The sequence below is a fragment of the Lutjanus erythropterus genome, chromosome 13 (assembly GCF_056507025.1).
Source record: "Lutjanus erythropterus isolate fLutEry1 chromosome 13, fLutEry1.hap2, whole genome shotgun sequence".
NCBI classification, from domain to species: Eukaryota; Metazoa; Chordata; class Actinopteri; order Lutjaniformes; family Lutjanidae; genus Lutjanus; species Lutjanus erythropterus.
The window spans coordinates 5,136,131-5,149,312 of NC_139329.1; the positions used below are offsets into that span (position 1 = coordinate 5,136,131).

The following is a 13,182-nucleotide window of genomic DNA, read 5'->3' on the forward strand; positions in this document are numbered from 1 at the left end:
TTTATTTTGAATGAGTCATTTCATGCTGTAAAGAGGGGGTTTTATGTCATGATTGATGTCTGAGCTCTACATGTTGATCACTACTGCACAGAGTGTGGCTCCAAATGATGTCACCAGTGCAAGATGGCAGCAGTAGTATCTCACATATTTTGGCTTCATTTTTCCACAGTGATAAGAAGTGAAGACGTGCGGTCCATCTTTATTTACAGTCAGTGATTCAAACAGTTGCTCAGTTTGGTTTTTGTATGTGATGAGCAGTAGAGGAGATGATGCATCACACTTATTGTAGGTACTAGATGTGTTCTGGTGCTTCTTAAAGGCCATTGATTTGCAGCTACAAATCAAAACAAGATTACTTGCACAGTTTACTGTTATTGAGATATATCCCCATGGTTAGATTATTATTATTATTATTATTACATTACAAATTGAGAAAATTGTGAATATTAAGTGATATCTATGATATGTGCCATTGCAATAACAATAAGAGTGTATTTTTCTTTGTTTATGAAGAAACAATAGCTGGTATGGCAGGGTGACATAGTATTGACAGAGTATATTTTTCAAAAGACCGTAGACTGTAGAGTTACATTTTTCATCTCAGCACATTTTCTTAAAATAGACACTAACAGCACCAGTGAACTCCCTCTTTATCCAGGGATGAACCACAATCTTCCATAAGGGGATCAATAAAATGTCACTTTGTTGTGTCCTGTGTCTTTGCACTAACTTTTCAAAACAAAATTTTAGGTGCTACCTTATGTAGGGACAAACAGTTGACAATGACAAACCATATGAAACATCACATTTGATTTATGTACCATGTATTACAAAGCAATTGAACTGAAAGGTTTAAAAAAAATTATAGTGATATCGTAGGGATGGTTAAAGGCCTGCTGCAGATAATGTGAGACATTGTCTTGGCTCCTTTTTAAGAGTGTTGGCAGATTTAAACATCAGTGAAATTTCGATCAGCTGATTAGCCACTAATGCCTGAGGAAAGGGTTTATAGTGTGTCATATTCTGCTGTAGTCAGAATAAGTTGTAGGTGAGCAATACTGTAGGGTTTTTTGCTTATGTTTTCAGTGACAGGCATTACTTACACTGTAACTGTCTTTGTACTTCCTATTACATAATTCTTACCTCCTTTTGACTTCTTTCTTCAGGTGGTGAATTTTGTGTGCCCAGTACGTGGTTCTCACACTCAGACCCTGCCAGTGTCCAACCCCACAAACCAGCATTGCAGCATCAGGCCTGTGATCGAAGGCAGGCAGTGGAGCGCAGCGCCCTGCGTGATCCTTGAACCCCTCCAAAACAAGACATATGAGATCACGTACCGACCACTGACGATGACTACTGATGGAAAGAAACATGTGGTAAAGGAGACTTACCATTTGAACACAATCACTTACTTATATGTGGCCTCCTTTGTGCAATTGCAGTGCAGCACATAACAAAAGTGTAAGCTACAAAGTGTGACATCAACGTAATCTCAGGCATTAACTTGTTCTATCTCTCCTTCTTGTTTCCTCAGGGATCAGTCTTTTTCTCCTTCCCTGATGGGACCGGCGTGCTGTACTCCCTGCAGGGAACTGCTGAGCCTCCCAAGGCTGAGGACATCATTGTGCACGAACTGCCTGCCAAGACTCACCACACACAGTTGCTCCCTGTGCACAACTGGCTCTCCAAGCAACAGAGGTACAGCACACACATACGCCTTAAAGTCACCATTTTATCAAGCCATGTGAAACACTGAATGCATGTTGTGTAACACAGGGGATTCAGGGGAACTCTCTGAAAGCATTAGCAGCAAAATTTGGGTGGGTCTCTACAAAAACATTTTAAAAAATCTTTGTCTTTAAAAATGTTTGCTTCTATGTCCAGTCTTCATTACTCAAATTGCAAAACCTTTATTCATAAATATGAATTAGAAAAAATATTGTTGTGTAGTTTTTAAAGCCCTTAAAGGCAGTACATAGTTTTCCTACTTCAACCTCATGCTTACACTCAAAAACTTAAAATACTGACTCAGTACACATTAAGTTGGAAACAAAGAGAAAGCAAAGTTCATTTCTTGCTAAATTTTGGATTTATTTCTAAGAAGCTGAATCAAAATAACAATGAAAACGTAGTGGAGACACCTGGAGCTAAATGATTGTGTTGGTTTGCATCCATGAAATGTTGTTTATTGAGTCTGTGTTAAGACTTTAGAATGACACAGGAGTACTTCATAGTTGGGACCCCACACTTGCCAGCAGGTATTTTGCACACTGCCTAAATATAATCCTGACACAATTCTTAAATCTGCAGTAGCTGATTGAAAAAAAGTAAGCACAACATTGACATATCATCATTGTTTAAGCTGATGTGGTGAATTTGCTAGCAAACAGTCGCTCTTCAGCAGTGCCAACAGAGCCACATGATCATTCATTTGCAGTCATGTTTCTTGCCACTTGATGAATGTAAGCCCAATTTTCACTTTCCTTTTAGCTCTGTTTTGTGGTCTCTTACAACTTTCAGGGAAACATTTGTCATTTTAGCAGCTAAATGCTCCACTGTGTTCACCAGCTAGTTGTATGCTGGGCAGGTCATCTATATTGGGTTTTTCAGAGCTTTTTTCGTGAAAACAGTACCTTGTATTAATATTTTCTATTATGATAAGAGTGCAGTGACCAGGCACTGCACTTAATGTATATACCCACTGCTTGCGAAGTTTTCCATTAGCCATGGGAAATGTAAAGTGGATCAAATGTTACCCGTTTGATTTAACAAAAACTCTTGTTGAATTTTAAAAAGTTCTCCTGAATGTGAATGACAGGTGAAATGTAATGAGGTGACAGATACAATCCGTGATAGGACATTTGTACAGTAGAGTCATGAGTGTGTCTGTGTGCTCAGGTTCTGTGTGCTGATAGAGATCCTGAAACCGGACAAGACAGATGCTACGGTGTCCCTCAAGGGTCTAGAATACATTGATGTCCCTGCTTTGTCCAAGAGAGACTACAAGATGTCTTTCTTTACATACAGAGAGGGACAGTACAACACCAAGGTTTGATGACATGCACATTTCTGTGACTAGATGTGGATTTATTTCAGAGCTGTTTTCACGTCATCCTTGAACTATTCTCCTCAGGTGACGTTTCGTAATGTGGTGTCCGGTGAGTACTTGTTCTACCTCGTTACCTTTGAGGCCACAACTCCAGCAGTCCTGTCCACCATCGAGTTGGTGTCTGCTGTTCGCCGGACGACCTCAGCCATTGTACAGGTGGCGAACCCCCTGACATCAGCTACCTGCCTCACCGTGGAGTGTAAATGCCCTGACATTAGTGCTCCACCTCAGCACACTGTGCCAGGACAGTCCAAGGTGGATAGTGAATACATTTATGCACTAACTGCTGTGTGTCCACAAACAAACTTATAATTGATACTCTATGTCCATCTTTTCTTTAGGGTTCTCTGAGCTTTGAGTACCAGCCCCTGCGTGCAGGCGAGTCTACAGCCAGGCTGACTCTGTCGAGTAATGATCTGGGCTGCTTCCACTATGATCTACTTCTCAGAGCTCTGCCTCCACCACCAGAGAAAACTGTCCACTTCAACACCTCTCTCGGTAGCAGCCACTCAGTTCTCGTTAAGTTCACCAACTACTCCCATATCAAAACTGAGTACTCGTGCAAGGTAAGAAAATATTAGGCATGTTAAAGTGCACATGTTCTCACGATGCTGTAGTGTTCCAATTGTACACATATACATCAGTTTACTTGTCGGCCTGTGAAAACAGTTGTATACTGTGTTGTGTGACTCCAGAAGAACTTTTTCATCTCTGAGTAAATAACCCTGATGATGTCATCATCATACCTGACCTAAAAATAGGGATTAAAAGTCAATAGCCTATATCGCAAGTTTTTCAGTTTTGACTTAAAAAAAAAAATGTCTCTTATTAAGTCCCCAGTCTTTGTGGAAGTGCATCACTAAATTGCTGGAGTAACTCTTTAAGGGTGTCATTTTGTACAGTATTACTAGTCTCTCAGCCAGTAAAAAAATTACACAACATGAAGTGTTTAAAAGGATCGTTTATTTTCATTTAGCAGTTGTGTTTTTATATTGGTACATTAGTATGATGCCTGGTATATATTGGCATTGTCAGCCTTTATGACAAAGTGTTAAAAATTATTTTTCAATGTATATTTGTTTAACTGAATCATAAATGTATCCAAAACTTTAGAAAGTTTTAAGTTTTATTTAGATGTCAACACAAAAGGAGAATGTCCTTCTAGTTTCTTCAACCTTCATGCTTGTAAAACAGTAATGTGTACACTTACTGTATATAGTATACAGTCAAATTAGTCAGTATTATGCTGTTTTCATTTGTAGAAACGGTGCAGAGAAAACTGCATGAACTGCTAAAAATGTGCTGTGGGACTTCCATGCTGACATTTGCTTTATTTACCATGGTGCATTTTAAATTGGAGAGAGTGTAATGAAAGATCAAACCTCTGTGACATCAGAGTTGTGATGACTGAAATTTTCATTCAGAAAGAACAATTCATGTATCAAAACAAATGCTACAATATTGAAACCCTAATACTCTCAGTAATTGCTCTTAATCATAGAGTCCAGTAGAGGGCAGAACTACAAAAATACCAATGTGATCACAGTGATTTATTTTCTGCCATACGATGCTCTCTCTGCAGACTGATGGTCCTTGCTTCACTGTGGACAGGAGTGTCACTGCTCCGCCAGGTTCCCAGGCAGGGTCAGAGGCCAGTGTGGAGGTTTGTTTTGAACCTCATCAGCTGGGGGAGGTGAGAGGCCAGCTCAGCCTCTCCTCAGGAATCGGCGGTGAATACATCTTTCCCTTACATGGAATGTGCCTCCCTCCCAAAGCCCAGGGCCCATTTAGCATCAGGGCCGGTCGCAACATTACCATCCCCTTCAAAAATGTATTCCTGCAGACCACCACTTTCTCCCTTCAGGTAAAGACCCAATGGCCTGAGGGCCAGGGGAAAAAAAACAGATCAAAGAGTGGAGCAAAAGTTCAAAATATATTTTTGAAGGAGCATCTGTGTAACTGAGAATGAAAGTGATCAGTAATATTCTACACTTCACTGTGCAGAAAGTTATGCATTTATTTAAATCCAAGGAAATCTTTCTTTTCAAACATTTACAATGAGTGCCCTGCCAACCACTATGAAGCAAGCTCCTTTAAATGTTGCCTGGATCAGTTCCAGTAAAAAGAATAGTTCAGTTTGGCTTTTATACTCTTATGTTTTGACTGTGACTCTTTACACCTCCAGCTTTGATTAATTTGCTTCACTTAAAATTCTGCCTGTGATTAATTTAACTGAAGATTTTTTTTTTACCCTGCTCCTAGGTGGACAAAGCCTGTTTTACTGTCAAAGGGGTGGACACCATCCTCTCTAAAAAGACACAAAACATCCTGATATCCTTTGAAGCCCCTCCAGGAGGCTCTCCAGGGCCGTGGATTGGGAAGCTGACCATCTCCAGCCAGCACTCTGAGGGCCACAGCAAATCTTGTTCTTGGGTCTATTACCTGAAAGGCTACCGGCCTGAGTCATCTTAGTGAGAGATATGTACACCAAAGAATATAAATACACTACATGCCAAAACAAAAGTTTGCCCTTTTGTGCAGATGGACCCACTACCACACAGACTTTACATGTTGACCAGGTTTTCGCAGGTCTGTGGCACAAATGGTTTCAGCTGCAATAGTGCACTTGGCCACACCTTTATTTTTAGAGCACCTACTCATGGATGCACAGACAAGCACAAGTTCATTTGCTGTCTTGCAAATATGGGGAAGATGAGAACTGTGCATGTGTAAAAGCAATGCCACTTGCATCATCCACGCCACCTGTTGTTTACCAGGTGCTTAATGTCACTATCACTTTCAAAGCATGTGGGAGAACCTATGGTGACCGTGAAACTCACCCAAACCATGAAAGGGTGTATCTAGAGCCAGTGTTTGGTTCTACTTAAAAGAGGACCTGCACCTTCTACATATATATAAATGGGTCATTCTCTGGGAACAAGGATTGTTATTTTTAGGTGATTGTATACCAGTGAAAGCATACTTATGAATATTATACTCCATAAACAAATAATAACAATAAACCTGTGTAAATATTACACACTGGGCCTTTAATATGCATTTGCTACAAATGTGTTTAATAAATATTTTGATAATTTAATAAAGCCAAAAACTTGTACAGGTCTGTCAGTGCACACTTGTTTCCACATGGGGGCAATCATGTCTAGTGAGTTTACCATTTGCAGTGCTCCACTGATGGGGGAGATAAATGATTTACTTTAGTTTTGCCTTTTGGTCACCAGGAGTTAATTTGTTCTACTACCCTGTGTGCTGGTAGACACATCACAAGCAGCACTAGCTAGTCAGCTGAAAGGGAAGAGCTGTAATGAGGAGCTGGACTGACAGTTTAAGACACTCCTCTTACTCCAGGTCAAAATCTTTTGATCTTTCCAAGTTAGGCACAAGACTGGTTTAAGAGAAGGAAGAGAAATCCAGACATAAAACAAAAGACAAAGCAAAGTGGATGCACTGCCTTGTCTAACTGTTCTATAGCTTTATTACAACAGGGATGGATGCTGACTCCTAATGGTAGTGTAGTACAATAAACAGCTAATTTCAAGAAAGTCATTAAAAACTTTCCAAACGTTCCTAAATATATCGTGCACTTATTATTAGTCCCCATTAAATTATGATGACTATTTGTGATTATAGAGGCAGTATTTTGGGTATATAGGATGGGTGGGTGTGTTTTGGGGTGGATGCTGTGATGTAAGAGGGGAGCTGGGGGGTGGGGGCTTCTCTCTCTCCCCCATAGAGCGCAGCATGAGCGCTCCGCAGCAAAAGGATGTGTGAGCAGGCAGCGCGCTACTGTAGGGACGGAGTCCACAAACTGCTCAACAAAGAACAAGCCAAACTTCGAGCGCAGGAAAGCCGCGAGCAGCCCAAACCCGTAGCCGGTCAGGACAGCGAGTCCGCGACGGCAGCGCAGTCCGGAAACAGCGGCGCCCAGCCCGGTGGAATCGACGGGCTCGTCCGCTGGATCGTCACCAAAATGAGCGACAACAAGAACATCTCCAGCCGGGAGTACGCCTCCAGCAAGGAGGAGGTGGCCGTGGCTCAGGAGCAGTTCTTCGCCCCGGAGCCGCGGAGAGGCATCTCCGTTATTCTGGATGTGAGTATGGAGAGGCAGCAGAGAGTGGTCAGCCTCACAGTTTGGGTGGGAGGGTGTGCGGGATGAAGACATCCAGTGAGCAGTGCGTACGGTCCGGTGCAGTGCGCACTTACGCACAGAGACGATCCTACAGTTTACTGTTTACGCTTGTAGCTCGAGCAAAGCAGGAACTGCCTGTTTCAAACTGACACTGTGGTCAGGTACGAGGCTGTCGGGGATCAAACCTGTGACCTCCCGGTGACTGGACAGTCTCACATCATTGTGCAAAAACACTGTTTGCATCTTATTGACCAATAGTCAATTGAAGATTGGCTTCACTTGTAGACTTTACTGTAGCAGTACAGCAGTCATGCGAAACGCAGCTCAGTGTTGTGTTACTTAAAGTGATGCTTTTACGGTCAGTCCAAAGAAAGTCCGACGCGCACCGACGGACTTCTCGGCTCAGCAGCTCCAGCCGCAGTTAAAGCAGCAGCAGTGAGTCAGATTGTCTGTTAGGATGCTTAAGACACTTTTATCACAACACTTTAATTATTAATGAAAAGGTCTTACTATCGTATCTTAGAGGCCAGCGGATAAACCCGGACACAGATGCAGCCCTCGTTTTTTGGATGTGGCAATTACGCAGCGCCATGACAATTTAGGTCAGCTCATCAATACTATTGGGTTATTTTTCATCACCGCCCCACTAAATCTTTCCCCTGGAGATCAGCTGATGATGCTGCTTTTATGCTTTAAAGAAAACAAAAGAGAAAAGTAGTTCAGTTTGTGCAGACCCTGACCACGACCCAAATACACCGATAGACTAGTAAAGAAGGGGTCCATGGAAAACTAATTACGATCAAAACCAGAGGGCAAATTCATCCCAGTACCCTAGTAAACTAATTCTGTGTGTCTGGAGGGGTTGATATCAGACACACATTTCTGAAGTTTGGGTTTGAATTGATGAAGACAATGATAAATTTCTCTCAACATTTTATGTACAGCATAAATTCTTGTACTTCTTGAGGCAGAGTTGAAACATAAGCTACACTTTGGTTTACATTAAAATCATATTTCACTCCAAGTTTCAAATGAGAAACAATCGATGTATCTCACCCATTATGTCACTTGAGGGCAGGTTTGGTTTTCTGCTCAAAAACAGCCATCAACATGGATTTTTTTTTTTTTTTTGCAATAACTTCCCACTCATTTCTTGGGAACTTTTTATGTTTTCAACAGAAATCTTTCTTTTTTTCTTGCATTCTACCTGATGCCCTGAGCCTGACAGTTATACTCACACTGAGTGGTCGAGCCACGCCTTCTGACATCAACAGTAAACTTTTTCTGGGTTTTTTCCTCCAGCTCACTTTCTGCAGCAGCTTGAACTTTGAAATGTTAATCGTTTTTACCATTTTCCAACATGACTGACCCCAGCATTATTATCATGGTGAAGGAGTCCACACCAAAGGGATTGGAGTCATTGCTGTAGATGTGTGTTTCTGTGTGTGTGTGTGTGTGTGTGTGTGTGTCCACAGGCAGCATTCTCCTCATTAGACCCATACTGCTTGCTGCTTGCATCTTCTCCTTAATCTTAACCCTGATGCACCTTTCTTTCTATTCTTTACACTCCATTAATCAGTTGTACTCTCCCCCTCTTTCTTCCTCTCCTCTTCTCTCCTCAGAAAACATCCATTCTTAATAAGATTAGGAGATGGAAATAACACTCCCCCTAAACTCTGCCTCTGTTGTCTCTATTTTGTTCGATCATTGTCTATTTTCTGTTTTCTGTTTTCATTTTCTTTTCACTTCATGTTTCTGTTACAACTCTCTCTTCATACACACAAACACACACCGCCTCCTTGCTGCAACACTTTCCTTCTTCTCCGAGCTTGTCTGTCTCCAGCAGCTCCAGAGTTGGCTGTTTTCTGTGGAGTTGAGTGCGCCCCAGGGTGCAGCCGGAGAGCAGAACAATGCAGAACAGCTTGTCATTTGGAACATCGCACATCTCAGCAGTTAATGATTTTCACTTTGGCCTGTTCAGATGGCTGCAGTCACTGCCTGAATGCACTGCATACTCTCAGTTTTAAACTTGTAAAGGATCTTCAGACTAGATTCTGCACTTTAGAGACAATGGAGAAGCAAAGTAAGTTGCTTGACTGTGGGTTGAAACTTTAACATTACAAATGAATGTACAAATTCCGAGTACTTTGAAGGGGAGAGAATGAATAAACAAGCAAGCAGTGCATTGCTGGATTCATTTTTGAGAAATCTGTGAAGAACATGACAATACCTGCACTTCTGGTATTTTGCATCCTGCGGATTGAAGGTGGACATGCTAACTGACAACACTTGAGATCCAAATTCTGTATATTGTGCATCTGATGTAACACAAACTATAAAGAATTTTGTTGAGTTACATTTTAAATGTTCTTCTGTGCCTTGGGCGAATTTTTAAAACAGCAGACAGTGGCCTGGAGGTCCCCCCAAAATGTAACTGTTTTAATATAGGCATAGGCATATTGTGACTTATTCTGTGCAGTTGGCACAAAAGAGATGACTCAGTCCTCTCATTCAAAAAAGTGATATTTTAAGCATCCCTTAAAATTCTGTCTGTTCTCCAAAATATGTTTTGTCATGAAAACAAACGCTGTTTGTTGTTATAGATGATTAATACCACAGCATCAGTGTGTAGTATGTTGTTGTCTCCACACAGTCAGGCCTGTCATTCTCCACACACAACCCTGCATCAGAGCTTCATCAGCTGCTGTCTGCCAGCTCAAGTTGTCCCCAATATGAACAGATATTAAACCTGCTTGATATCTGTCTAGGCGTTGTCGAGTCACAAGTAAGCTCTCACTGAGCTGTAGATCACATCTCTGAACAGTTCACACATCATGATCCTCGCTCTCGGGGTCGTGCAGCAATTTGCCTCTGATCAGGGATGGTTTGTCAGCAATATCCAAAAAATTTTGGCAAATGGGAGATCAGGGCTAAAATTGAGTAGTGTGGCCCTGGCTTAATACATTCAGTCTGACCAGAAGCAGGGATAACATGTATCCCCACTGGGAATAAAAAATGAATGACTACAGGGATGGATGTCAAAAGCAGAGAGGGAAATTCCCCCCATCATCTCCAGCAATTTGCACCCAACTGTGTAGGCAGCTTAAACCTGATACCTGATTGCCAGCCTGGCAGCAAGAAAATGAGGATCCTCCCTCCCTCCTTCTTTCTGTCTCTTCATTTCATCTTTTGCATCCCCCTCACCATATCTCCCACCTCTTTCCTGTCATTGTGTTGTTTTCTGGCGTATATCACACTCTGAAACACTGATGAAAGTACCAGACCTGCTTCCTGCAATTCCACAGGGAGAGAGGCTTCCACTGAAGCCATAAATTAGCTCCCAGAATTGTGTGTTCATAGAATGTGGTGCACACACACACACATCGTGTAATCATCAGTGACTGTTTTCTCTGTCTGTGTGAACAGAGTTTTTGTGAATTGTAACCCTTTGGACAAAAGGGTAAAAAACTTTCTGGTCTCATTGCTCCTAACAAGTCTCATCACACACCACTGCACCTTATCTGGTGCGTTTGTGTGATTCAGTCTCTGCGTGGACTCACTGTACCGACCGCACTGGTTAACAAATTGAATGGAAGACCAAACATTTCTATTTGCAGTTATTCATCCACTGGGTTCTGATTTTACTGCAAAACATTAGTCATTCTGTTCTGCTTCAGAAATATAACTCAAAATACAGCACATCTGAAGTGGCCATTTGTTTCTCATGTTAAATTTCCATAACTTTTAAACCAAGTCTGTTGAGCTGATGTTCAGTTTGTTAGAGAATCTTTAGAATCTTTAGAGAAAGATGTCAGAATAATTTAGTTTAATTCAGAAATGACGTGCTGACCCAACACAAAAACAGTACTTAGAGATGTACACCAAATTACAAATGGAAATATTGAAAGAGGCGTATTTTAATGGCTGTTAAATAACTTCAGGTTGTGGCTACCAACTTGACACTATATTGTTTTGAGCATGCCCTAGCTGTTTTTTTTTTTTCTCTTTAGAAAGCTCAACCCTTATTCTGCTGTCCTGAACAATTAGCTACCAATTTCTGTAATAGTATATTTTTTAATATATATTTCTGCATATTATTTCTAATATTACTTTAAATGTAATATAAGTACCAGTGACACTAACTATACTTTCTCTCTTTCTGTTCACAGATATTCAGAAGAGCTGACAAAGATGGTGAGTGAATTCATTGACTATCTTAAATGCTCTCTGCAGACCTGGAGAGAAAATGCATTTGAAACTGTTAGTTTGTATTATGTATTTATTGAACATTATCCATTACAGAATACAGAAACAGTAAATACTGTAACATAAAATGATGTATGCTGATAAACAGTAGGACGTCATTTGATTTAAGAGGAGTCACAGTTTTATGCACAGATTACAGAACTCATATTCTCAGATGGATTTACATTATTATGACTTCCCCCACCAAGGACGGGTTTCTCAACATTGAACATAAGACAGGGTATTTTTGAACACTGTCACACTTTTAAGAAAGGTGTATGAGTAAAATAACTTGGAGGGTTTCACAGAATTGGCAGAGATTTGTACAGTATGCTGTCTGAATGTTTTCTAGTTCAGTGTTGTTTTTGTACAGTTCGCATCTACAGTTTTGCTTACAGATGCAAAAATCCACAAGGAGTAAATCTAACAAACGACCTGTTACTGAACTATTTTGACCGTACTGGGTCGGTTTCCAGACAGATGACTGTTTGAACAAACAAACGTAAGATCTGTTGTCTCTGAAGCCGTTTGTATAGCAGGATACATGGACTTCTCCCTGTCTGTCTGCTGTCTGAGCTGCTGCTACACTCTGCTGTATTTTTAGCATGTTGGGACATTAAAGTGTTTTCAAAGGGGAAAGTTTATATTTCTGTGTAGCTGTGCCAGTGAGCAGTTTGTTTATACCCACTGGCATCACATGTACTTTACTCTCTCTAATATCACTTCATCTCTATATTTCTCTTCTCCCTTTACATCTCTTCCTGATCTGTCCATCTTCCCTCTTTTTCATCCTTTCCTTCCTCATTAGTGAAGTGTATTTCACAGACTGGAATTTGTGCACCCTGAACAAAAAATATTTACAAATATGAAAGATGATTTTTTTAAAAACACAACAAAACCAGTAGGAAATCTCTTGCAGTTTTCAACCTGCAAGTTACACTGGGTTGGGGTGTCTGTGTTGTTTTTAGTGCTTGCTGCACTGAACACCTTCCAGGGCACTGAGCTGTCACTCAAAATCTCACTAGCCAATAGAGATATACTCCTAAAAAAGCCAGCCCACGTGTGAGGGTTGTGTCAGAACTGCAAACACAACCTCAGCTTTTATTTTGCCATTTAATATTTAATGTAGTCTATCAGCATAAACAAGAGACATAATGGAAAGACAACCACATAGATTCTGTTAATATTGCAGTTTATTTTTTAACTTATAAATGAATATCATTAAAATACGTATACAGTACTTCTGTTATACTACTGTACAAGAAATGTTACAGTTAAGATTTGGTTGAGTTTAGGCACAAAAACAACTCTGTTAGGTTTAGAGAAAGACTGTGGTTTGGGTTGAAATAAATACATTGTTGGTTGGGGTTAAAATGACTATTTCATTCATGTTAAGGGACCTTTGTTGTCATTGTTACAGTAATAAACGTGTGGTTAAGTTGTGATCATGCTTGGAAAAAAACACAGCCGAATCGGTTTGAAATGGAGACAACTGCAGTCTTTTGTGTTAAAGTCCAGTGTTTTGTTGACACATCTACCCACTCACCCCAACCTCCTCCCTATTTTGAACATGACCTTAAATCCTCCTTTCCTCCTTCCTCTCATCATAATTACTACACCCACCAGAGGGCTCTGTCAGTTGAATGTAAACATATGTCATTTTTGGACTCTTGAAACA

At 40.7% G+C, this 13,182-nt stretch overlaps 2 protein-coding genes across 2 annotated transcripts in view; both read left to right on the forward strand.

The window, feature by feature from the left end:
- The window catches only part of LOC146316048 (hydrocephalus-inducing protein homolog), an 83,588-nt gene extending 77,705 nt beyond the window's left edge, over positions 1-5,883 (forward strand). The window contains exons 86-92 of the mRNA XM_084734021.1: positions 1,167-1,376; positions 1,535-1,698; positions 2,899-3,049; positions 3,134-3,364; positions 3,451-3,675; positions 4,692-4,973; positions 5,372-5,883. Of these exons, the coding sequence (XP_084590147.1) occupies positions 1,167-1,376; positions 1,535-1,698; positions 2,899-3,049; positions 3,134-3,364; positions 3,451-3,675; positions 4,692-4,973; positions 5,372-5,581 (1,473 nt within the window). The 3' untranslated portion in view covers positions 5,582-5,883. The remainder of the gene's footprint in view (positions 1-1,166; positions 1,377-1,534; positions 1,699-2,898; positions 3,050-3,133; positions 3,365-3,450; positions 3,676-4,691; positions 4,974-5,371) is intronic.
- A 993-nt stretch (positions 5,884-6,876) lies between these two features.
- On the forward strand, positions 6,877-11,461 carry LOC146316049 (N-terminal EF-hand calcium-binding protein 2-like). The gene is made up of 2 exons (XM_084734022.1): positions 6,877-7,220; positions 11,429-11,461. Exons 1-2 carry the CDS (start codon positions 6,894-6,896, stop codon positions 11,459-11,461), a joined length of 360 nt encoding a protein of 119 aa, XP_084590148.1. The 5' UTR covers positions 6,877-6,893.
- Positions 11,462-13,182: the final 1,721 nt, after the last annotated feature.